General features: G+C 46.0%; 1 protein-coding gene across 1 annotated transcript; it reads left to right on the top strand.

Moving 5' to 3' along the window:
* Positions 1 to 638: 638 nt before the first annotated feature.
* On the top strand, positions 639 to 25,602 carry LOC135523225 (XK-related protein 9-like). The gene is made up of 5 exons (XM_064949939.1): positions 639 to 694; positions 831 to 1,424; positions 4,459 to 4,670; positions 24,823 to 24,905; positions 24,998 to 25,602. Exons 2-5 carry the CDS (start codon positions 1,108 to 1,110, stop codon positions 25,559 to 25,561), a joined length of 1,176 nt encoding a protein of 391 aa, XP_064806011.1. The 5' UTR covers positions 639 to 694; positions 831 to 1,107; the 3' UTR covers positions 25,562 to 25,602.
* Positions 25,603 to 25,896: the final 294 nt, after the last annotated feature.

The following is a 25,896-nucleotide window of genomic DNA, read 5'->3' as shown; positions in this document are numbered from 1 at the left end:
TTCCAGTTCTCTGCTGCCAATGACTGGAATGAACTGCAAAAATCACTGAAGCTGGAGACTCATATCTCCCTCACTAGCTTTAAGCACCAGCTGTCAGAGCAGCTCACAGATCACTGCACCTGTACATAGCCCATCTGTAAACAGCCCATCCAACTACCTCATCCCCATACTGTATTTATTTATTTATCTTGGTCCTTTGCACATTCATGTTCTGCACATCTACCATTCCAGTGTTTAATTGCTATATTGTAATTACTTCGCCACCATGGCCTATTTATTGCCTTAACTCTCTTAACCTACCTCATTTCCACTCACTGTATATAGACTTTTCTTTTTTCTACTATGTTATTGACTGTATGTTTGTTTTAATTCATGTGTAACTCTGTGTTGTTGTATGTGTCGATCTGCTTTGCTTTATCTTGGCCAGGTCGGAGTTGTAAATGAGAACTTGTTCTCAACTAGCCTACCTAGAAAGGTGAAATAAATAAAGGTGAAATAAAAATAAATAACTAAAGAATTGCCTTGCTCAGGAGGGATACAAACCAGTGAACTTTCGGTTACTGGCCCAATGCTCTTAACTGCTAGGCTGCCTGCCACCCCGTCAGCAGTTCATTATCAAGAGTTTATGATGAGGGAAAGGAAGGCAAAGGGTACTGTGGACACATCATCCGAGCTCAAGTACAGTCACGGCAATGTATGGATTTGACTGTTTTATTTATACGTGAATAGTTTAATGGTTTAAACAGAATTTATGCATGTGACTAAATTGTATTTATGATGTTTCTGATTTCTGGTCCTAAAATAATTCTGTAGTCTTCTTCTTTTTACAGGGTACTGAGATGTTCTCAAACGTTCTCGTGGTAACGTATAATCTCGGAAACCCCAGACCTGACAGGAAGTGTTGTTCATATGGGAGCATCGGGTGATTAAAGGACAAACCATTCCTCCCCATAGCAACTATGCAAATAAGTAATTCCAGAACCAACAACTCCCCCCCCCCCCACAAAAAAAACAAGCTCAATCAATCACCCAGAAGATTTACATTGATGGAATTCTCACTTTAGTCATTGATTTATTTGCCATTGAGTGAAAACTGAGCAGCAAAACATGCTTCAAACAGACTCGGAGTTCACTAGAACTCGATGGATCTGTACCGTCATCGGACTGGGCTTTTACCTGGTGGACATTGTGACAGACGTTGGACTAGCTGTGAAGTACTTCCTGGTTGGAGACCTGGTCTGGGCTGGACTGACTTTACTGTTTGTGGTGGTTGGCTCAGCAGCCACACAGGTCTTCAGCTACACCTGGTACAGAGATGACATGAGAAAACCCCTTGCTAACCCAGGTGGAGATGGGCTGATTTGTGAGATGAATAGAGGAGGACTGATTGGACTCCATGTCATGCAGACGGGCATCTTCACCAGGTATGTGAAGGTATTAGGTGACATATCTGAATATTGAATATTATATTTATTCTCAACTTCACAGTGACGTTAGATTGACATGTTCACAACACACACGGTAGTACACTTCCCCTGAGGGGGATGACGAAATCATGCGAATGTATTTTCATCTTTGACAGTTATTTAGCATTTGTACCCTGATATCTTTTGAAATCAGATCTTTAGATGCAGGTTAGTGTTATAAAGTCAGACTTATTTAACACAAAGACAAGTACAATGACAGATAAGACTGTGTTCTCTTGCATGGGAATGAAACTCCATGTCCTAATATTCTTTACACATCATCTGGCATACTCAGGAAGTGCGAGGGAGTTGTCAACAGTCCTTATATTCTCTCTGTCTTTACACATCATCTGGCATTCTCAGGAAGTGTGAGGGAGTTGTCAACAGTCCTTATATTCTCTCTGTCTTTACACATCATCTGGCATTCTCAGGAAGTGTGAGGGAGTTGTCAACAGTCCTTATATTCTCTCTGTCTTTACACATCATCTGTCATTCTCAGGAAGTGCGAGGGAGTTGTCAACAGTCCTTATATTCTCTCTGTCTTTACACATCATCTGTCATTCTCAGGAAGTGCGAGGGAGTTGTCAACAGTCCTTATATTCTCTCTGTCTTTACACATCATCTGTCATTCTCAGGAAGTGAGAGAGAGTTGTCAACAGTCCTTATATTCTCTCTGTCTTTACACATCATCTGTCATTCTCAGGAAGTGAGAGGGAGTTGTCAACAGTCCTTATATTCTCTCTGTCTTTACACATCATCTGGCATTCTCAGGAAGTGAGAGAGAGTTGTCAACAGTCCTTATATTCTCTCTGTCTTTACACATCATCTGTCATTCTCAGGGAGTTGTCGACATTCTTCAGGTAAAATGAATGGCATCTTAAGTATGTTCTTTGGGCATAGTGGTAATGTTATGTGCAGACTGTAAATACCACATTATTGTCTTTCTGTCTGTCTCTAACGCGCCTTCCCGAAAGTGTTCACAGCCCTTGACTTTTTCCATATTGTGTTGTGTCTGAATATAGTCTGAATTTAAAATGGATACAATTGAGATGTTGTGTCACTGATCTACACACAAAAACCCCCATAATGTCTAAGTAGAATAATGTTTTTAGACATTTTTACAAATTAATTAAAAATGTAAAAGCAGAAATGTCTTGAGTCAATAAGTATTCAACCTCTTTGTTATGGCAAAGAGCCTAAATGAGTTCATGAGTAGACATGTCATGTAATAAGTTGCATGGACTCACTCAGTGTGCAATAATAGTGTTTTACATGATGTTTGAATGACAACCTCATGTCTGTACCCCACACATACAATTATCTGTAGGGTCCCTCATTTGAGTTGTGAGTTTCAAGCACAGATTTAATCACAAAGACCAGGGAGGTTTTTCAATGCTTTGCAATGAAGGGCACCGATTGGTGGAGGTGGAAACAAAAAGAGGAAAACGGGAATATCCCTTTGAGTGAAGTGGTGAAGTTATTCATTACACTTTGGATGGTGTATCAATACACCCAGTCACTACAAAGATACAGGCGTCCTTCCTAACTCAGTTGCCGGAGAGGAAGGAAACCACTCAGGGATTTTCACCGTGAGGCCAATGGTGACTTTAAAACGGTTACAGAGTTTAATGGTTGTGACAGGAGACAACTGAGGATGGATCAACAACGTTGTAGTTACTCTACAATACTAACATAATCGACAGAGTGAAAAGAAGGAAGCCTTTTACAGAACACAAATATTCCAAAACTTACATCCTCTTTGCAACAAGTCACTTAAAGAGTCAAGCAGCTGTTTAAACAATAACAAAGTGTCCTCCACACCACTGTTTGGGTAAAAAGCTGAGGGATGAGCCTGGAGAAATGTCAACACTCTCATATCAATAGACAGATCTATGGGACTGACCATCCATGATATCAAAGTTAGAGTGTGAACCACGTTTTGAGGCTGCATAGTGTTTGTTCACATTTACTTAGTTTCCAAACACTGCAGTGAAACAAGCATATATTGTGGGTTCTGAAGGGGTACAATAGTTGAACTAAGCTCATTTATAAGTTGTACTTTTTATGTAAACTATATTTTGTCTCCAAATGTTTACACATCTCTCTCGCTTTGTTAATCAAATCAAATCAAACTGTTATTTGTCACATGCTTCGTCAACAACAGGTGTAGATTAACATTGAAATGGTCAATTACGGACCTTCTCAATAATACAGAGAGAAACATAGAAACATAATAACGAGGAATAAATACACAATGAGTAATGGTAACCAGGCTATATACAGTAAGGGAGTATGTGAGTACCAGTACTGAGTCAATGAGTTATGATAACTAGGCTATATACAGTGAGCACCAGTAATGAGTCAATGAGTAATGGTAACCAGGTTATATACAGTGAGTACCAGTACTGAGTCAATGAGTAATGATAACTAGGCTATATACAGTGAGTACCAGTACAGAGTCAATGAGTAATGATAACTAGGCTATATACAGTGAGTACCAGTACTGAGTCAATGAGTAATGATAACTAGGCTATATACAGTGAGTACCAGTACTGAGTCTATGAGTAATGATAACTAGGCTATATACAGTGAGTACCAGTACTGAGTCAATGAGTAATGATAACTAGGCTATATACAATGAGTACCAGTACATGATAACTAGGCCTCTCTCCTGTCTGTCTGTCTGTCTGTCTGTCTGTCTGTCTGTCTGTCTGTCTGTCTGTCTGTCTGTCTGTCTGTCTGTCTGTCTGTCTGTCTGTCTGTCTGTCTGTCTGTCTGTCTGTCTGTCTGTCTGTCTGTCTGTCTGTCTCTATACCAATTCACATCTCTCCTTCTGTTAGGTACTACGACCTGTTGAAGGCTGGTTTCAGAGCGTCTGTCTGTCTCTATACCAAACCACATCTCTCTTTCTGTTAGGTACTACGACCTGTTGAAGGCTGGTTTCAGAGCGTCTGTCTGTCTCTATACCAATTCACATCTCTCTGTCTGTTAGGTACTACGACCTGTTGAAGGCGGGATACAGGGCTGTGTTTTCCAAGCCTCTTGGGCCTGTTGAATGCCCCAGAGATGTGCACCTGGCCCTGTTTGGCCGAGCGACTGATCTGAGCATGCTCAAACTGTTTGAGACGTTCCTTGAGAGTGTTCCACAGCTAGTCCTCCAACTCTACATTATGCTGGGCCACGGACACAGGTCCATACTACAATGTGAGTACTGTAGCAACCATCATCAGAATTGATAAAAGGTTGTAAAAACTTATAAAGGCAACAGTTGAAGATTCTCCAAACTTTTAGATTTGTTTTAAAATCCATCAGATATTGACAGAATTATATCATATAAAATATTTTACTGGCACAGACAAGTAATAAATGGAGTAATGATTATAAATATTAATATTATATTAAATTGATTTAAAAAAATATATATATATTTTTCTGTACATTTGGAAAGTATTCAGACCCCTTGACTTTTTCCACATTTTGTTACGTTACAGCCTTATTCTAAAATTGATTAAATAGTTTATTTCCCTCCCTCATCAATCTGCAGACAATACCCCATAATTACATCCCAATACCCCATAATGACAAAGCAAAAACGTTTACACAGTACTTTGTTGAAGCACCTTTGGCAGCGATTACATCCTCGAGTTTTATTGGGTATGACGCTACAAGCTTGGCACACCTGTATTTGGGGAGTTTCTCTCTTTCTTCTCTGTCAGGTTGGATGGGGAGCGTTGCTGCAGAGCTATTTTCAGGTCTCTCCAGAGATGTTCGATCGGGTTCAAGTCCGGGCTCTGGCTGGGCCACTCAAGGACATTCAGAGACTTGTCCCGAAGCTACTCCTCCCTTGTCTTGGCTGTGTGCTTAGGGTCGTTGTCCTGTTGGAAGGTGAACCTTCCCTCCAGACTGAGGTCCCTAGCGACCTGGAGCAGGTTTTCATCAAGGATCTCTCTGTACATTGCTCCTTTCATCTTTCTCTCAAACCTGACTAGTCTCTTCATCAGACCAGATAATCTTGTTACTCATGGTATCAGAGTCCTTTGGGAGCCTATTGGCAAACTCCAAGCGTGCTGTCATGTGTCATGTGCCTTTAACTGAGGAGTGGCTTCCGTCTGGCCACTACAATAAAGTCGTGATTGGTGGAGTGCTGCAGAGATAGTTGTCCTTCTGGAAGGTTCTCCCATCTCCACAGAGGAACTCTGGAGATCTGTCAGAGTGACCATCAGGTTCTTGGTCACCTCCCTGACCAAGGCCCTTCTCCCCCGATGGCTCAGTTTGGAGCAACATTTCTTCCATTAAAGAATGATGGAGACCACTGTGTTCTTGGGGACCTTCAATGCTGCAGACATTTGTTGGTACCTTTTCCCAGATCTGTGCCTCGACACAATCCTGTCTCGGAGCTCTATGGACAATTTCTTCGACCTCATGGCTTGGTTTTTGCTCTGACATGCACTGTCAACTGTGAGACCTTATATAGACAGGTGTGTGCCTTTCCAAATCATGTCCAATCTATTGAATTTTTATTTCCCCTTTATTTAACCAGGTAGGCTAGTTGAGAACAAGTTCTCATTTACAACTGCAACCTGGCCAAGATACAGCATAGCAGTTTGACACATACAACAACAAAGAGTTACACATGGAATAAACAAAACATACAGTCAATAATACAGTTGAACAAAAGAAAAGAAAAAGTCTATATACAGTGTGTGCAAATAAGGTAAGATAAGGGAGTTAAGGCAATAAATTGGCCATGGTGGCAAAGTAATTACAATATAGCAATTAAAACACTGGAATGGTAGATGTGCAGAAGATGAGTGTGCAAGTAGAGATACTGGGGTGCAAAGGAGCAAAATAAATAAATGAATACAGTATGGGGATGAGGTAGGTAGATAGATGGGCTGTTTACAGGTGCCGTGATCTGCGAGCTGCTTTGTCATTATGGGTTATTGTGATGTCATTATGGGGTATTGTGATGTCATTATGGGGTATTGTGATGTCATTATGGGGTATTGTGATGTCATTATAGGGTATTGTGATGTCATTATGGGGTATTGTGATGTCATTATGGGGTATTGTGATGTCATTATGGGGTATTGTGATGTCATTATGGGGTATTGTGATGTCATTATGGGGTTTTGTGATGTCATTATGGGGTTTTGTGATGTCATTATGGGGTTTTGTGATGTCATTATGGGGTATTGTGTGTAGATTGATGAGGATTTGTCTACTGTCTACTCTACCTGTTCTGTCTACTCTACCTGTTCTGTCTTCTCTACCTGTTCTGTCTACTCTACCTGTATTCACAGTATAACACATTTTCATATAGAATCAGGAATTTGTGAAAATATTTTCTATTAAAATAAAGAAAATTATATTTGCCTCATATATGAAAACATAAATACAAAGGGTTCTGAAACCAGCAAACTCTACTGTCTGTCTACCTGTTCTGTCTCTACCTGTTCTGTCTTCTCTACCTGTTCTGTCTTCTCTACCTGTTCTGTCTTCTCTACCTGTTCTGTCTACCCTACCTGTTCTGTCTACCTGTTCCTACCTGTTCTGTCTTCTCTACCTGTTCTGTCTTCTCTACCTGTTCTGTCTACCCTACCTGTTCTGTCTTCTCTACCTGTTCTGTCTTCTCTACCTGTTCTGTCTTCTCTACCTGTTCTGTCTACCCTACCTGTTCTGTCTTCTCTACCTGTTCTGTCTTCTCTACCTGTTCTGTCTTCTCTACCTGTTCTGTCTACCCTACCTGTTCTGTCTACCCTACCTGTTCTGTCTTCTCTACCTGTTCTGTCTTCTCTACCTGTTCTGTCTACCCTACCTGTTCTGTCTTCTCTACCTGTTCTGTCTACCCTACCTGTTCTGTCTTTCTACCTGTTCTGTCTACCCTACCTGTTCTGTCTTCTCTCTACCTGTTCTGTCTACCTGTTCTGTCTTCTCTACCTGTTCTGTCTTCTCTACCTGTTCTGTCTACCCTACCTGTTCTGTCTTCTCTACCTGTTCTGTCTTCTCTACCTGTTCTGTCTTCTCTACCTGTTCTGTCTACCCTACCTGTTCTGTCTTCTCTACCTGTTCTGTCTTCTCTACCTGTTCTGTCTTCTCTACCTGTTCTGTCTACCCTACCTGTTCTGTCTTCTCTACCTGTTCTGTCTTCTCTACCTGTTCTGTCTTCTCTACCTGTTCTGTCTACCCTACCTGTTCTGTCTTCTCTACCTGTTCTGTCTTCTCTACCTGTTCTGTCTTCTCTACCTGTTCTGTCTACCCTACCTGTTCTGTCTTCTCTACCTGTTCTGTCTTCTCTACCTGTTCTGTCTTCTCTACCTGTTCTGTCTACTCTACCTGTTCTGTCTACCCTACCTGTTCTGTCTTCTCTACCTGTTCTGTCTTCTCTACCTGTTCTGTCTTCTCTACCTGTTCTGTCTACCCTACCTGTTCTGTCTTCTCTACCTGTTCTGTCTACCCTACCTGTTCTGTCTTCTCTACCTGTTCTGTCTTCTCTACCTGTTCTGTCTACCCTACCTGTTCTGTCTGTTTCTCTACCTGTTCTGTCTTCTCTACCTGTTCTGTCTACCCTACCTGTTCTGTCTTCTCTACCTGTTCTGTCTTCTCTACCTGTTCTGTCTTCTCTACCTGTTCTGTCTTCTCTACCTGTTCTGTCTACCCTACCTGTTCTGTCTTCTCTAACTGTTCTGTCTTCTCTACCTGTTCTGTCTTCTCTACCTGTTCTGTCTACCCTACCTGTTCTGTCTTCTCTACCTGTTCTGTCTTCTCTAACTGTTCTGTCTTCTCTACCTGTTCTGTCTTCTCTACCTGTTCTGTCTTCTCTACCTGTTCTGTCTTCTCTACCTGTTCTGTCTTCTCTACCTGTTCTGTCTACCCTACCTGTTCTGTCTACCCTACCTGTTCTGTCTTCTCTAACTGTTCTGTCTTCTCTACCTGTTCTGTCTTCTCTACCTGTTCTGTCTACCCTACCTGTTCTGTCTTCTCTACCTGTTCTGTCTTCTCTACCTGTTCTGTCTACCCTACCTGTTCTGTCTTCTCTACCTGTTCTGTCTTCTCTACCTGTTCTGTCTTCTCTACCTGTTCTGTCTACCCTACCTGTTCTGTCTACCCTACCTGTTCTGTCTACCCTACCTGTTCTGTCTACCCTACCTGTTCTGTCTTCTCTACCTGTTCTGTCTTCTCTACCTGTTCTGTCTACCCTACCTGTTCTGTCTTCTCTAGCTGTTCTGTCTTCTCTACCTGTTCTGTCTTCTCTACCTGTTCTGTCTACCCTACCTGTTCTGTCTTCTCTACCTGTTCTGTCTTCTCTACCTGTTCTGTCTTCTCTACCTGTTCTGTCTTCTCTACCTGTTCTGTCTTCTCTACCTGTTCTGTCTACTCTAACTGTTCTGTCTTCTCTAACTGTTCTGTCTTCTCTACCTGTTCTGTCTTCTCTACCTGTTCTGTCTACCCCACCTGTTCTGTCTACCCTACCTGTTCTGTCTTCTCTAACTGTTCTGTCTTCTCTACCTGTTCTGTCTTCTCTACCTGTTCTGTCAACCCTACCTGTATTTACCTGTTCTGTCAACCCTACCTGTATTTACCTGTTCTGTCCACCCTACCTGTATTTACCTGTTCTGTCAACCCTACCTGTATTTACCTGTTCTGTCAACCCTACCTGTATTTACATGTTCTGTCAACCCTACCTGTATTTACCTGTTCTGTCTACCCTACCTGTATTTATCTGTTCTGTCTACTCTACCTGTATTTACCTGTTCTGTCTACCCTACCTGTATTCACCTGTTCTGTCTACCCTACCTGTATTTACCTGTTCTGTCTACCCTACCTGTTCTGTCTACCCTACCTGTATTCACCTGTTCTGTCTACTCTACCTGTATTTACCTGTTCTGTCTACTCTACCTGTATTTACCTGTTCTGTCTACTCTACCTGTATTTACCTGTTCTGTCTACCCTACCTGTATTCACCTGTTCTGTCTACTCTACCTGTATTTACCTGTTCTGTCTACTCTACCTGTATTTACCTGTTCTGTCTACCCTACCTGTATTCACCTGTTCTGTCTACTCTACCTGTATTTACCTGTTCTGTCTACCCTACCTGTTCTGTCTACCCTACCTGTTCTGTCTACCCTACCTGTATTCACCTGTTCTGTCTACTCTACCTGTATTTACCTGTTCTGTCTACTCTACCTGTATTTACCTGTTCTATCTACTCTACCTGTATTTACCTGTTCTGTCTACTCTACCTGTATTTACCTGTTCTGTCTACCCTACCTGTTCTGTCTACCCTACCTGTTCTGTCTACCCTACCTGTATTCACCGGTTCTGTCTACTCTACCTGTATTCACCTGTTCTGTCTACCCTACCTGTTCTGTCTACCCTACCTGTATTCACCTGTTCTGTCTACTCTACCTGTATTTACCTGTTCTGTCTACTCTACCTGTATTTACCTGTTCTGTCTACTCTACCTGTATTCACCGGTTCTGTCTACTCTACCTGTATTCACCTGTTCTGTCTACCCTACCTGTTCTGTCTACCCTACCTGTATTCACCTGTTCTGTCTACTCTACCTGTATTTACCTGTTCTGTCTACTCTACCTGTATTTACCTGTTCTGTCTACTCTACCTGTATTCACCTGTTCTGTCTACTCTACCTGTATTTACCTGTTCTGTCTACCCTACCTGTTCTGTCTACCCTACCTGTTCTGTCTACCCTACCTGTATTCACCGGTTCTGTCTACTCTACCTGTATTCACCTGTTCTGTCTACCCTACCTGTTCTGTCTTCTATACCTGTTCTGTCTACCCTACCTGTTCTGTCTTACCTACCTGTATTTACCTGTTCTGTCTACTCTACCTGTATTTACCTGTTCTGTCTTCCCTACCTGTATTTACCTGTTCTGTCAACCCTACCTGTATTTACCTGCTCTGTCTACCCTACCTGTATTTACCTGTTCTGTCTTCTCTACCTGTATTTACCTGTTCTGTCTACCCTACCTGTATTTACCTGTTCTGTCTACCCTACCTTTATTTACCTGTTCTGTCTTCTCTACCTGTATTCACATGTTCTGTCTTCTCTACCTGTATTCACTTGTTCTGTCTACCCTACCTGTATTCTCCTGTTCTGTCTACTCTACCTGTATTTTCCTGTTCTGTCTACCCTACCTGTACATGTTCTGTCTACCCTACCTGTTCCTTCTCTATCTACCCTACCTGTTCCTGTTCTGTCTACCCTACCTGTACCTGTTCTGTCTACCCTACCTGTACCTGTTCTGTCTACCCTACCTGTATTTACCTGCTCTGTCTAGACTGCCTGCTTTTACCTGCTCTGTCTAGACTTCCTGCACTGACCTGAGAGAGACAGAGAGACAGAGAGACAGAGAGACAGAGAGAGAGAGAGAGAGAGAGAGAGAGACTTTTGACTTTTGGTCTTTCTTTATTGAAATATTCTCAATTCATTTAAAAATCACCCCCCACTCCTAAAATAAAAAAATAAAAATAGATCCTGTACTGCATACATGTACCATACTCATCTTTCCATCTACCACATGATACAAATCACCATACACAAAAACCCTCTCCTACAACCGTATATCCAAAACATCTTCCCCAGCAATACAGACAGCCCCCCCAACACACAATATCTCCTCAAACATCTCCACACATTTGATCATTTTATAGAACTCAAACTCAACCATAAGGCGCGCAGAGACCATCCCATTAAACAGTAGTAAAGGGTCTGTTATCCCCCCACCTTTGACCCTGTTCCTCCTTGTTAGCCAAATAGCTAACTTTGCCTGAGCAAACAGAAAATTCAACAAAACACATTTTTCTTTCTCCTTACTCGAATACCTGTATCCCATTATAAATATCCCAACAGCAAAAACCACCCCCAACCTGTCACACAGACATTCCAACAGAGACATTAATGGCATTAACCTGGTGCACACAGAAAACACATGAATTACAGTTTCTTTCATTTGACAGAAAGGACACCCCTGCCCAATTCCCGGATCAACCCGTGCCAACCAGCTGTTAGTGGCCAGGGCTCCATGAAGAACCCTCCACTGGAGGTCCCCTGACCTCTTTGGTACTGGGGGTTTGTAGAGCCCCCTCCATCTAAAACCCACCATACTCTCCTCTCCACATCCCCCCTGCCACTGATGTGCCTTCACTCCTGTTAGGCTCCTAATGTTCCTAACCTTAATGCAGAGGTTGTAGAGGGCTTTACCTCCCACACCCTCAAACTCCTCCAGGCTCCTAATGTTCCTAACCTTAATGCAGAGGTTGTAGAGGGCTGTACCTCCCACACCCTCAAACTCCCCAGGCTCCTAATGTTCCTAACCTTAATGCAGAGGTTGTAGAGGGCTTTACCTCCCACATCCTCAAACTCCCCCAGGCTCTAATGTTCCTAACCTTAATGCAGAGGTTGTAGAGGGCTTTACCTCCCACATCCTCAAACTCCCCCAGGCTCCTAATGTTCCTAACCTTAATGCAGAGGTTGTAGAGGGCTTTACCTCCCACATCCTCAAACTCCCCAGGCTCCTAATGTTCCTTACCTTAATGCAGAGGTTGTAGAGGGCTTTACCTCCCACACCCTCAAACTCCCCCAGGCTCCTAATGTTCCTAACCTTAATGCAGAGGTTGTAGAGGGCTTTACCTCCCACATCCTCAAACTCCCCCAGGCTCCTAATGTTCCTCACCTTAATGCAGAGGTTGTAGAGGGCTTTACCTCCCACATCCTCAAACTCCCCCAGGCTCCTAATGTTCCTAACCTTAATGCAGAGGTTGTAGAGGGCTTTACCTCCCACATCCTCAAACTCCCCCAGGCTCCTAATGTTCCTAACCTTAATGCAGAGGTTGTAGAGGGCTTTACCTCCGACCCCCTCAAACTCCCCCAGGCTCGGAGTGTTAAAATCTAACAAGTCCTCCAGACCCCCTTGCCAGTCTCCAGTCTCTGCCGTCACCTGCAGTGGCGGGAACATTGGTGGCCCCTCTCCCTTTGGCCTCTCAAACACCCCCCTTACCGGCTCAGACAGTGCCTCCTGGACCTCCTCCAGGAATCTCTCCAGCAGCCTAAGAGACGTTATTCCTGTTTGTTGCGCCAAGACCTCCGGGGTTTTCCACCCCTCCTCTCCCAGCAGTCTCAGGTCACCCAGCCTTTGTAAACCCCCTGCCATCAGTTGCCTCTGCAGGGTGGCCGACTGAACCGATCTCAAAGGGATGGCTGGGTTGTGGAAGATAGGCTCCTCCCACACCCACTGCCCAGGCTCCACACCCCCTTCTCGTGTGGGCCTTAGCAGCTGCCAGGCCCTCAGCACCGCAGAGTAAAAACCTGAGAGACCTGCTGTACTCAGCCTCTCCAGCTTCATGAGGAACAGCTGCCGGTCCAACCCTAATCCACCAGCTCTCCTCAGCAGCGCGCATGCTGGTTCCCTCCAGCCAACATCAGTGTGGTACAGCAGTCTCTGCACCGCCTTTAGTCGGAAAGCAGCCATCCTGCTCTCCAGTTCCACCAGGCCTTGTCCTCCTTCGTGGACGGTCATGTACAAAACTGCTGCCTTCAGCCAGTGATGTCCCGACCAAAAGAAGTCCACCAGCTTGCGTTGCAGGTCTGCAAGCAAACCGGCGGGGGGGTTGAGGACAGCCAGTTTATGCCACAAGGAAGATGCCACCAGGTTGTTGATTATCAGCACCCTCCCTCTATATGACACTTGGGACAGGAGCCACCTCCACCTGGCCAGTCTTGACACCACTGCCTGTGACAGCCCCTCCCAGTTCTTGCTGACCCACCTCTCCGAGCCCAGGTACACCCCCAACACTTTAAGCCCTTCACAACCCCACTGCAAACCCCCTGGAAGCAGAGGAGGAGCCCTATCCCCCCATGCCCCACATAACAGAGCTTTGCTCTTTCCCCAGTTTACCTTAGCTGATGAAGCTCCCTCGTACACCTTCAGACTGGTCTCTAGTTCCTGCATATCTTGCCCATCCCTGACCATCACAGAAACATCATCTGCATATGCTGAGACTGCTATTCCTGTCACCACATCCATGCCTGTCCAGCACACTCCCCGCAGTCTCCTGCGTAGCAGTCCTAAAAAAAGGCTCAATGGCTAGTGTGTACAGCTGCCCAGATAGAGGGCATCCTTGTCTAATGCCCCGTCTCACCCAGACTGGCCTACTGAGCCCCCTCCCACCTTAACCATACATGACGCCCCAGCATACAACAGCTTCACACAGGTCACAAAACTCTTCCCAAACCCAAACACAGACATCACATTAAACAGATACTCATGATCCACTCTATCAAAAGCCTTCTCTTGATCTAAAGAGACCAGTCCAAAGTTCACATTAGAACCTCTCGACAAGTCCAACATGTCCCTAATCAAGAACAAGTTGTCCGTGATTGAGCGTCCCGGTACACAATATGTCTGGTCCTTGTGTATTATAGAGTCCAGATGGGACTTCAGTCTGTTAGAGAGGACCTTGGCAAAAATCTTGTAGTCCGCACAGAGTAATGCCACAGGCCTCCAGTTCTTAAGTTCACACAAGTCCCCTTTTTTGGGCAGGAGAGTCAGAGCCGCCCGACGGCAGCTCATCGGCAACTCTCCTACCTCGACGCATTCTCGCAACACGCAAAAGAAATCCTGTCCAATTGTTCCCCAGAATTTTTTGTAAAATTCCACTGGAAGTCCATCGACCCCGGGTGCACGACCGGGGGACATCTGAGTTACTGCCTCTGCCAGTTCATGTGACAACAGAGGAATGTCCATTTCATCCCTCTGTGCCCGAGAGAGCTTAGGGAGTCCTGCGAACAAGACCTGAGCACACATAGGATCACACATTTCTGCCCTATACAATTCAGTATAAAACTCCACAGTCCGCTCCCGCATCTCCCCCACCACAGAGGTCACCCGCCCATCAGACAGCCGTAGACAATGCATACCCTTGGCTTCACTGCTCTGTCTTTCCAACCAAAGAAGAAGGAGCTGGGAGCATCCATCTCCTTGAGCATGGAGAACCTAGCTCTTACAAGTGCTCCCTTTGCTTTAACCTGGAAAAAACTGCCCAGGTCCCTACGTAATTCGGCTAAGTTAGCCTGGAGGCCTACATTGCCTTGCCCCACCATCTCTACCTCCATCTCACTAATACACCGCTCTAGTTCCCCCAATACTCTCCTAGCCTCTGAGGATGAGAGAGCTGTGTACTGTTGACAGAAAAGCCGAATTTGCACTTTCCCCACATCCCACCATTGACTCAGAGACTCATACTCCTCTCTTCGCTGCCCCCATCTTTCCCAAAAAGTCTGGAAACCTGAGCAAAAAGTGGCATCTTGTAAGAGCTTTACATTGAACTTCCAATAAGATGCCTGCCGGGGCCCTGGTGAAATAGACAGCCGAGCCATGGTTATGTGGTGATCCGAAAACCCCACTGGGAGAATGGTAGCACCCAGCAGCCTATTGCTCTGATTCCTGGACATGTAAAAATGATCAAGTCGAGCTGCACTCACCCTAGCACCAAAAACCTTCACCCACGTATACTGTCTTGTGTTTGGATGTTTAGTTCTCCAAACATCCACTAGGTCAAACTGATTAAAGATGTCCCTTAACACTCCCACTGACACTGAATGAGGCTCTTCCCCATTTCTGTCTTTTGTAAAATCCATTGTACAGTTCCAGTCACCTCCGATCACCAGCGTCTCCTCAGGCGCTACTTGTGAGAGTTCCTGTCTAAGACTCCCAAATAGAACCCCTCTTTCTCTCCCTGTGTTAGGCGCATACACATTTATAAAGACAAAACACATGTTGTTAATTTCTGCTTTAACAACAAGCAACCTACCCCTACACACCTCCTTTGAGGAGCAAATTTTTACAGCCAGACCCGGTGCAAAAGGACTGCCACACCTGCACTAAGATTTGTCCCATGGCTCAACACACTTGCCCCTTTCCACCAGAGCCCCCAATCAACTTCATTCACTACATCACTATGCGTCTCCTGCAGAAACAACACCTGTACTTTTTTTTGTTTTACATATTCACCCAACACACTCCTCTTTCCCGCATCTCTGGCGCCATTTATATTGAGCGAGCCTACCCGAAGAGTCTCCATAAGAATTGGGAGAAAAGCAAGCAGAGAAATAGACCAATAGCAAAGCTCAAAAAGCCCCAGTGTCAGTAAGAAATTAAACATTTAAACAGTGTCTGAAGGTAAACCTTTACGCACTGTTGTGACCCACTTCCTCAACCTAAACCGTTTCCTGGGTGAGAGGACACCATGCCCCTCATTTCTCATAGCATGTTGTACTGATCTTACAAACTTTCTAGGATCAGGAAAAAAAGCCTCAAGATTAACTTTTTTCCCCTTAGTCTCATTCAGGAACCTTGTCAGTTCTCTCAATGTGTACTTAGACCCCTCTGGTTGACTAGCTGTCAGCTCCGGGCCAATTGAAGAGGAGTCTGAAAAAAATAACTCCTCATCTTCTTCCTCAGACTCACTTTCCTCCTCTTCTCTATCTTCCACCCTGACCACCTGCCCTTTCTCTCTGGTTAGGGCCTCACCCACAGCAACAGGCAACATTTCCATGGTGCCTTTGTTCACACCCTTTTCCTTTTCCTCTTGACACCCTCCTCCTCCCCCTAATCTCTTACACTTCCCCACTATACTCTCCTCATCCACTAGAATAACCTGACTAGACGCAGTATCATCTACACCACCCTCCATAGCATGACTAGGGCCAGCCTCAGCTACACCACCCTCCATAGCATGACTAGGGCCAGCCTCAGCTACACCACCCTCCATAGCATGTCTAGGCCCAGCCTCAGCTACCCCACCATCTCTAGCCTGACTAGACCCAGCCTCTGCTTCTCCACCATCTCTAGCCTGACTAGACCCAGCCTCTGCTTCTCCACCATCTCTAGCCTGACTAGACCCAGCCTCTGCTTCTCCACCATCTCTAGCCTGACTAGACCCAGCCTCTGCTTCTCCACCATCTCTAGCCTGACTAGACCCAGCCTCTGCTTCTCCACCATCTCTAGCCTGACTAGGGCCAGCCTCTGCTTCTCCACCATCTCTAGCCTGACTAGGGCCAGCCTCTGCTTCTCCACCATCTTTAGCCTGACTAGACCCAGCCTCTGCTTCTCCACCATCTCTAGCCTGACTAGGGCCAGCCTCAGCTACACCACCCTCCATAGCATGACTAGGGCCAGCCTCAGCTACCCCACCATCTCTAGCCTGACTAGACCCAGCCTCTGCTTCTCCACCATGTCTAGCCTGACTAGGGCCAGCCTCTGCTTCTCCACCATCTCTAGCCTGACTAGGGCCAGCCTCAGCTACACCACCATCTCTAGCCTGACTAGACCCAGCCTCTGCTTCTCCACCATCTCTAGCCTGACTAGGGCCAGCCTCTGCTTCTCCACCATGTCTAGCCTGACTAGACCCAGCCTCTGCTTCTCCACCATCTCTAGCCTGACTAGACCCAGCCTCTGCTTCTCCACCATCTCTAGCCTGACTAGACCCAGCCTCTGCTTCTCCACCATCTCTAGCCTGACTAGACCCAGCCTCTGCTTCTCCACCATCTCTAGCCTGACTAGGGCCAGCCTCTGCTTCTCCACCATCTCTAGCCTGACTAGACCCAGCCTCTGCTTCTCCACCATCTCTAGCCTGACTAGGGCCAGCCTCTGCTTCTCCACCATGTCTAGCCTGACTAGGGCCAGCCTCAGCTACACCACCATCTCTAGCCTGACTAGACCCAGCCTCTGCTTCTCCACCATCTCTAGCCTGACTAGGGCCAGCCTCTGCTTCTCCACCATCTCTAGCCTGACTAGGGCCAGCCTCTGCTTCTCCACCATGTCTAGCCTGACTAGGGCCAGCCTCTGCTTCTCCACCATCTCTAGCCTGACTAGGGCCAGCCTCTGCTTCTCCACCATGTCTAGCCTGACTAGGGCCAGCCTCTGCTTCTCCACCATGTCTAGCCTGACTAGACCCAGCCTCTGCTTCTCCACCATCTCTAGCCTGACTAGGGCCAGCCTCTGCTTCTCCACCATCTCTAGCCTGTCTAGGCCCAGCCTCTGCTTCTCCACCATCTCTAGCCTGACTAGACCCAGCCTCTGCTTCTCCACCATCTCTAGCCTGACTAGACCCAGCCTCTGCTTCTCCACCATCTCTAGCCTGACTAGACCCAGCCTCTGCTTCTCCACCATCTCTAGCCTGACTAGACCCAGCCTCTGCTTCTCCACCATCTCTAGCCTGACTAGACCCAGCCTCTGCTTCTCCACCATCTCTAGCCTGACTAGACCCAGCCTCTGCTTCTCCACCATCTCTAGCCTGACTAGACCCAGCCTCTGCTTCTCCACCATCTCTAGCCTGACTAGGGCCAGCCTCTGCTTCTCCACCATCTCTAGCCTGACTAGACCCAGCCTCTGCTTCTCCACCATCTCTAGCCTGACTAGACCCAGCCTCCACTACCCTACCATCTCTAGACTGACTAGGGCCAGCCTCTGCTTCTCCACCATCTCTAGCCTGACTAGACCCAGCCTCTGCTTCTCCACCATCTCTAGCCTGACTAGACCCAGCCTCTGCTTCTCCACCATCTCTAGCCTGACTAGACCCAGCCTCTGCTTCTCCACCATGTCTAGCCTGACTAGACCCAGCCTCTGCTTCTCCACCATCTCTAGCCTGACTAGGGCCAGCCTCTGCTTCTCCACCATCTCTAGCCTGACTAGGGCCAGCCTCTGCTTCTCCACCATCTCTAGCCTGACTAGGGCCAGCCTCTGCTTCTCCACCATCTCTAGCCTGACTAGACCCAGCCTCTGCTTCTCCACCATCTCTAGCCTGACTAGACCCAGCCTCCACTACCCTACCATCTCTAGCCTGACTAGACCCAGCCTCTGCTTCTCCACCATCTCTAGCCTGTCTAGGCCCAGCCTCTGCTTCTCCACCATGTCTAGCCTGACTAGACCCAGCCTCTGCTTCTCCACCATCTCTAGCCTGACTAGACCCAGCCTCTGCTTCTCCACCATCTCTAGCCTGACTAGACCCAGCCTCCACTACCCTACCATCTCTAGCCTGACTAGACCCAGCCTCTGCTTCTCCACCATGTCTGCCTGACTAGACCCAGCCTCTGCTTCTCCACCATGTCTAGCCTGACTAGACCCAGCCTCTGCTTCTCCACCATCTCTAGCCTGACTAGACCCAGCCTCTGCTTCTCCACCATCTCTAGCCTGACTAGGCCAGCCTCTGCTTCTCCACCATCTCTAGCCTGACTAGGGCCAGCCTCTGCTTCTCCACCATCTCTAGCCTGACTAGACCCAGCCTCTGCTTCTCCACCATCTCTAGCCTGACTAGACCCAGCCTCTGCTTCTCCACCATCTCTAGCCTGACTAGACCCAGCCTCTGCTTCTCCACCATCTCTAGCCTGACTAGGGCCAGCCTCTGCTTCTCCACCATCTCTAGCCTGACTAGACCCAGCCTCTGCTTCTCCACCATCTCTAGCCTGACTAGACCCAGCCTCTGCTTCTCCACCATCTCTAGCCTGACTAGACCCAGCCTCTGCTTCTCCACCATGTCTAGCCTGACTAGACCCAGCCTCTGCTTCTCCACCATCTCTAGCCTGACTAGACCCAGCCTCTGCTTCTCCACCATCTCTAGCCTGACTAGACCCAGCCTCTGCTTCTCCACCATCTCTAGCCTGACTAGGGCCAGCCTCTGCTTCTCCACCATCTCTAGCCTGACTAGGGCCAGCCTCAGCTACACCACCATCTCTAGACTGACTAGGCCCAGCCTCTGCTGTCTGCATCTCCTTACCCCCTGCATTTTGACCTCGATTTCCCCCACTTGCGCTTGTACCCTCACCTTTTCTATGGCCTTTATGTGGGCACGCAAAGCTCTTGTGCCCCAAATCCCCACATTCAAAACACCGTAGACTATCTGTGCTGGCAAAACCTGCATAGAGCCCCTCCCCATGCCTCACTTTAAAATGCACATTTAGCTGTTGCTCATTATTGTTCAGAAACATAAACACTTGCCTCCTGAACGAAACAACGTGCTTAACGGCATCTGCCTGAAAACCTGCTGACAGTACACGGAAACCGCTAGCAAACTTACCAAAACGACTCAACTCTTTCCTAATTTGATCATCAGTAATAAACGGAGGCAAATTTGCCACTACAACTCTTGTTGAAGGGGTAGAGAGAGTGAAATTGACACCAACACATCCCTTACAAATATTCCGCTAGCAATTAGCCTACCGACCAAATTAGCCCTTTTCATGAACACAACCACAGCTTTGTTCATTCTAGAAGCAGAATGTATAAACTCAGCTCCTACCTGTTCACCGACCGCGAGCAGAACCTCCTCCACCTTAACTCCGTTCTCAGGAACACACCTGAATCCATGCTGTATCGACAGCGTCTCCTCCCGCTAGGCTGAGAAGCCATTGCGCACACTACACCTTCCAACCCCCAGGAAAGTTACTCTGTCCTCTTCCACCCTAACTTTGAAAAGAAAAACTTTGGATACCGCTAAAAACAAATATTGCATTAACCCTCCACCATAGAAAATAACATGTAAAGAAAAGAATCAAGAAAGTTAGTTAGGATAGAGCTTCCCACACCAAACACTCAAACTCCAAAAACACCCAGCATGCACCGAGAGAGAGAGAGAGAGAGAGAGACTATTAGTATTAGAGAGAGCAACCAAGAGAGAGAGAGAGACTATTAGTATTAGAGAGAGCAACCAAGAGAGAGAGAGAGAGAGAGATAGAGAGAGAGAGAGAGAGAGAGAGACAGAGAGACAGAGAGACAGAGAGACCTGAGAGACAGAGAGACCTTCACCTGTTCTGTCTACTCTACCTGTATTTACCTGTTCTGTCTACTCTACCTGTATTCACCTGTTCTGTCTACCCTACCTGTATTTACCTGTTCTGTCTAACCTACCTGTATGTACCTGTTCTGTCTACTCTACCTGTATTTACCTGTTCTGTCTACTCTACCTGTATTTACCTGTTCTGTCTACCCTACCTGTATTTACCTGTTCTGTCTACCCTACCTGTATTTACCTGTTCTGTCTAACCTACCTGTATTTACCTGTTCTGTCTACTCTACCTGTATTTACCTGTTCTGTCTACCCTACCTGTATTTACCTGTTCTGTCTACCCTACCTGTATTTACCTGTTCTGTCTACTCTACCTGTATTTACCTGTTCTGTCTACTCTACCTGTATTTACCTGTTCTGTCTACCCTACCTGTATTTACCTGTTCTGTCTACCCTACCTGTTCCTGTTCTGTCTACCCTACCTGTTCCTGTTCTGTCTACCCTACCTGTTCCTTCTCTATCTACCCTACCTGTTCCTGTTCTGTCTACCCTACCTGTTCCTTCTCTATCTACCCTACCTGTACCTGTTCTGTCTACCCTACCTGTTCCTTCTCTATCTATCCTACCTGTACCTGTTCTGTCTACCCTACCTGTACCTGTTCTGTCTACCCTACCTGACCTGTTCTGTCTACCCTACCTGTATTTACCTGCTCTGTCTAGACTGCCTGCAGTCTCCTGCTCTGTCTAGACTGCCTGCAGTCACTAGCTCTGTCTAGACTGCCTGCAGTCACTAGCTCTGTCTAGACTGCCTGCAGTCACCAGCTCTGTCTAGACTGCCTGCAGTCACTAGCTCTGTCTAGACTGCCTGCAGTCACTAGCTCTGTCTAGACTGCCTGCAGTCACCAGAGTCAGACTGCCTGCAGTCACTAGCTCTGTCTAGACTGCCTGCAGTCTCCTGCTCTGTCTAGACTGCCTCAGTAATTACCGTTGTCGTGAGAGAGAGAGAGAGAGAGAGACAGAGAGAGAGAGAGAGAGAGAGAGAGAGAGAGAGAGAGAGAGAGAGAGAGAGAGAGAGAGAGAGAGAGAGAGAGAGAGAGAGAGAGAGAGAGAGAGAGAGAGAGAGAGAGAGAGAGAGAGAGAGAGGGACACTGAATAATAACATCTGCATAGTAAGCAGTAACTTAATTGTTATTGCTATTATTGTTATTACTGTAATTATTATTATTTTTGTATTTAATTTTGTATTATTATTTACTACACTTTTATATTTTATATTTGCTATCATTTAGAATTTTGTTCCAATGTATATTGTATACATTGTTGCTTTGGCAATATTGACACAATGTTTTCATGCCAATAAAGCAGCTTGAATTTGAAAATTTGAGAGAGAGAGAGAGACAGAGAGAGAGAGAGAGCTTATTTATTTTTATCTTGAGAGAGAGACAGAGATAGAGAGACAGAAGAGACATTTTCAGAGACATTGAGAGAAGAGACTGTATGTGTGAGACAGAGTTAGATTTTTAGAGAGACAGACAGCTTTGAGACAAGTTAGAGACAGAGAGAGACAGATAAAGCCCCTTGAAGAAGAGAGAGAGAGAGAGAGAGAGAGAGAGAGAGAGAGAGAGAGAGAGAGAGAGAGAGAGAGAGAGAGAGAGAGAGAGAGAGAGAGAGAGAGACAGAGAGAGAGATTTACTGACCAGGATCTCTATAAGAAACTTTAGGCCTGCGGACCTGATGGCATCCTCAATGAGATGCTCAAACTCACTAGACCAAAATGTCAATTGACTATATAAAAACTGTTTCATTTGATCCTGAGTGGGTTATCTCCCTGACATCTGGAATCAAGGACTCATAACCCCAATCTTTAAGAACAGAGACAAATTTGACCCTGACAATTCCAGAGGCATTTGTGTGAACAGTAACCTGGGGAAGGTTTTCTGTAGTATTATAAATGTAAGAGTTCTAAACTTCCTTAATAAGCACAATGTCTTGAATAAAAGCCAAATTGGATTTATACCAAAACATCACATGCCTGATCATATTTACACCCTGATAGATGAACATGTCCACCAAAATAATACCAAAATATACGCTCGCTTTATCGACTTCCAAAAAGCATTTGATTCTATTTGGCATACAGGACTGTTCTACAAAGTGGTGTAGGGGGTAAAACATATGACATAATTAAATCAATGTATACTGGCAATACGTACAGAATTAAAATGGGCAAGAAAATAACAGAATTCTTTAACCAGGGACGGGGCCTTCGCCAGGGTTGCAATCCGAGCCCTGCACTCTTCAATATTTACATCAATGAATTGGCCACTATTCTAGAAAAATCCTCAGCCCCTGGTGTTCGTCTCCACAATGCAGAAGTTAAATGCCTACTCTTTGCAGATGACCTATGCCTGCTGTCACCCACAGCACATGGCCTACAGCAGAGCCTGGACCTGCTAGAGCAGTACTGCCAGACCTGGGCCCTGGCAGTAAACCCCAAAAAGACTAAAATAATGATTTTCCAGAGAAGATCCAGATCTCAGGGAATTAGACTGTAAGTACAGTACTGTACACAAGTACTGTACACACTAGAATTACTGAGGTTTAAATATATAGAGTACTGTACACACTACAATCACTGAAGTTTAAATATAGAGAGTACTGTACACACTACAATTACTTAGGTTTAAAAATAAGCTCAACTGGACACCTTAATGAGGCAGTGAATGAGCTGAGAGAGAAAGCACGCAGGGCAAACTACGCCATTAAAAAGCTAATTCAAATTGAAATACCTATTACAAAACTAAAGCTAAAACTAATGGAATGTGTCATTGAACCAATTGCACTTTATGGCAGCGAGGTGTGGGGTCCACTTGCAAACAAGATGTCATCAAATGGGACAAACACCCCATTGAAACCTTGCATGCAGAGTTCTGTAAGATTCTCCTACATGTCCAGAGGAAAACTACAAACAATGCATGCAGGGCAGAATTAGGCCAATATCCATCTATAATAAAAAATCAAAAAAAGAACAATTAAGTTTTGGAAACATCTAAAATACAGTGACCCCCTCTCATATCATTACCAAGCACTGCAATGCCAAGAGCTGAGCAAGGAAAAGAGTCCCCTCATCCAGCTGGTCCTGAGTTCACACATTTGTTCTACTAACACACTGAAGCCTCAGGACCAGAACATCCAATCAATCAGGATAAACCAAATTACAACACAGTCAAAACAAAACTATATTGCTTATTGGGAAACACAAGCACAAAGCAAAATGCAGTGCTATCTGGCCCTTAATCGACAGTACACCGTGGTTACTGATCAAACCCTTAGAAAAACCTTGACAAAGTACAGGCTCAGTAGGCACAGCCTTGCCATTGAGAAGGCTGTAGACACAGGAAAACCTGGCTCCCTGTAGAGGAAAGGCTGTGCAACCACTGCACCACAGCAGAACCTGGCTCCCTGTAGAGGAAAGGCTGTGCAACCACTGCACCACAGCAGAACCTGGCTCCCTGTAGAGGAAAGGCTGTCCAACCACTGCACCACAGCAGAACCTGGCTCCCTGTAGAGGACAGGCTGTGCAACCACTGCACCACAGCAGAACCTGAGACAAAGCTGCATTTCCTGACAAAATGTAAAAAATATAAAACAATTAGAGAGTGTCATTTCCCCAAGTTTGAAACCCTTATTCAAGGTTTTAAAGACCTCTCTGATGAGAGTAGGCTACCCGTCCTGTTGGGGGAGGACGCAGAGAGCTGTGGGTTTGGCAGACCACTACATTGCTGCCTGCCATAAGTTGAGGGACAGTGTCTGACAGACCAATCAACCTGCACATGTCCTCTACTGTATGCTTATTGTTATAGTTCAATGTATGGTTATTTTGACCATTGGTTATTGTTGTTACTGTTGTCCCGTTGACAATTTTGATGATCATTTTATTAATTTTTATATTGTAAATATCCAAAATAAGCTTTGGCAATATGTACATTGTTACATCATGCCAATAAAGCAAATTTAATTTAATTGAATTGAATTGAGAGAGAGACTGTATGTGTGTTAGAGAGAGCAACCAAGAGAGAGAGAGAGAGAAAGAGAGAGACTGTGAGTGTTGGAGAGAGCAACCAAAGAGAGAGAGAGAGAGACAGAGACAGAGACAGAGACAGAGACAGAGAGAGACAGAGAGAGACTGAGAGAGAGAGAGAGACAGAGAGAGAGACAGAGACAGAGACAGAGAGACTGAGACAGAGAGAGAGAGACAGAGAGAGAGAGAGAGACAGAGACAGAGAGAGACTGAGACAGAGAGAGACTGAGACAGAGAGAGAGACAGAGACAGAGAGAGACAGAGAGACAGAGACAGAGAGAGACTGAGACAGAGAGAGAGAGAGAGACAGAGAGACTGAGACTGTTAGAGAGAGCAACCGAGAGAGAGAGAGAGACTGCAGCCACTGCCACAACTTGACTCTCACATGTCTGTCTCTCACGTGTCTGTCTGTCACATGTCTGTCTGTCAAGATCCTTCTCTAATGTGTGTCTCGTCTTCCCCTGTCCAGGCATCTGCATGGTGGGCTCATTCATCAACATCGCCTGGGCTATAGTGGACTACCGTCGGTGTCTCCGTCGATCCTTACCCCAGGTAATATAATAATAATATATAATATAATAATATATAATATCATAATCAATTTATCATATATATATATATAATAATGAATATAACATCCCCAGGTCCGAGAGATGCCTTCTGGCCTCCCTACCTTCGTTTACCTCCTGTACAAGCTCTTGACCATCACCGCTCACATCCTCAGCCTCAGCCTCTTCCTCGTCCTCAGCCCCTACAGTACCCTGGGAATGGCTGTCGTCTGGCTGGCCGGAACCCTCTGGGCCCATTGGGTCCGTACTGACTTCTGCACGTCTAAAGGTCTAGAGAGGCTCTATCGGATCGTCGTGGGAGTCGTCCTCATATTCACCTTCTTTAACGTGAAAGGACAGGATACCAGATGGCCGATGGCTGTGTACTACGTTCTCTTTGTGTTAGTGAACCTCTCTGGTCCTTTGCTGCTGGTTCTGGTGAGGCCAGAGGTTAACGCTACTGAGTACTTTTGGCCGGTGACTCTGCTGATATTTGGAGGGACCGTTCTAGGGCTGGTCTGTCTGCTCCTGTATTATACTGTCTGCCATCCCAGAGGGAGGAGTCTACAGGCAGATGAGGTGGATGGACACATGGGACAGGAGAGAGAAACAGAGACGCCAGACAACATGGTGAGAGTTAGGAACTTCCTACAGCTCTGAGCCTCGTTTCCTGCACCACTCTGAATGACCTGAACGACCTGAACGACCTGAATGACCGACCTGAATGACCTGAATGACCTGAACGACCTGAACGACCTGAACAGTTGAAAAAGGAGTCTGGTGTTTGACCTTTCAGGACTGGTCCCTTCAGCTGAGATGAAGGAGAGGACATAAGGGAGTCACCTCACGCCAGTGAAACACAGCCACTATCTGTGGATTCAGGATGTGCAACGCAAAACAGAGAACACAAGGTGGCACTGTTGTCTCTCTTTACAGGCGATGGCCATCTAGCATTTTGGGGTAAAGTGAAGAGGAAGACGTTGCTATGGACGTTG

This window comes from Oncorhynchus masou, chromosome 30 (genome assembly GCF_036934945.1).
Source record: "Oncorhynchus masou masou isolate Uvic2021 chromosome 30, UVic_Omas_1.1, whole genome shotgun sequence".
Taxonomy (NCBI): Eukaryota; Metazoa; Chordata; class Actinopteri; order Salmoniformes; family Salmonidae; genus Oncorhynchus; species Oncorhynchus masou.
The sequence above is the reverse complement of the archived record's forward strand: the minus strand, read 5'-3'. Positions and strand labels throughout refer to the sequence as shown.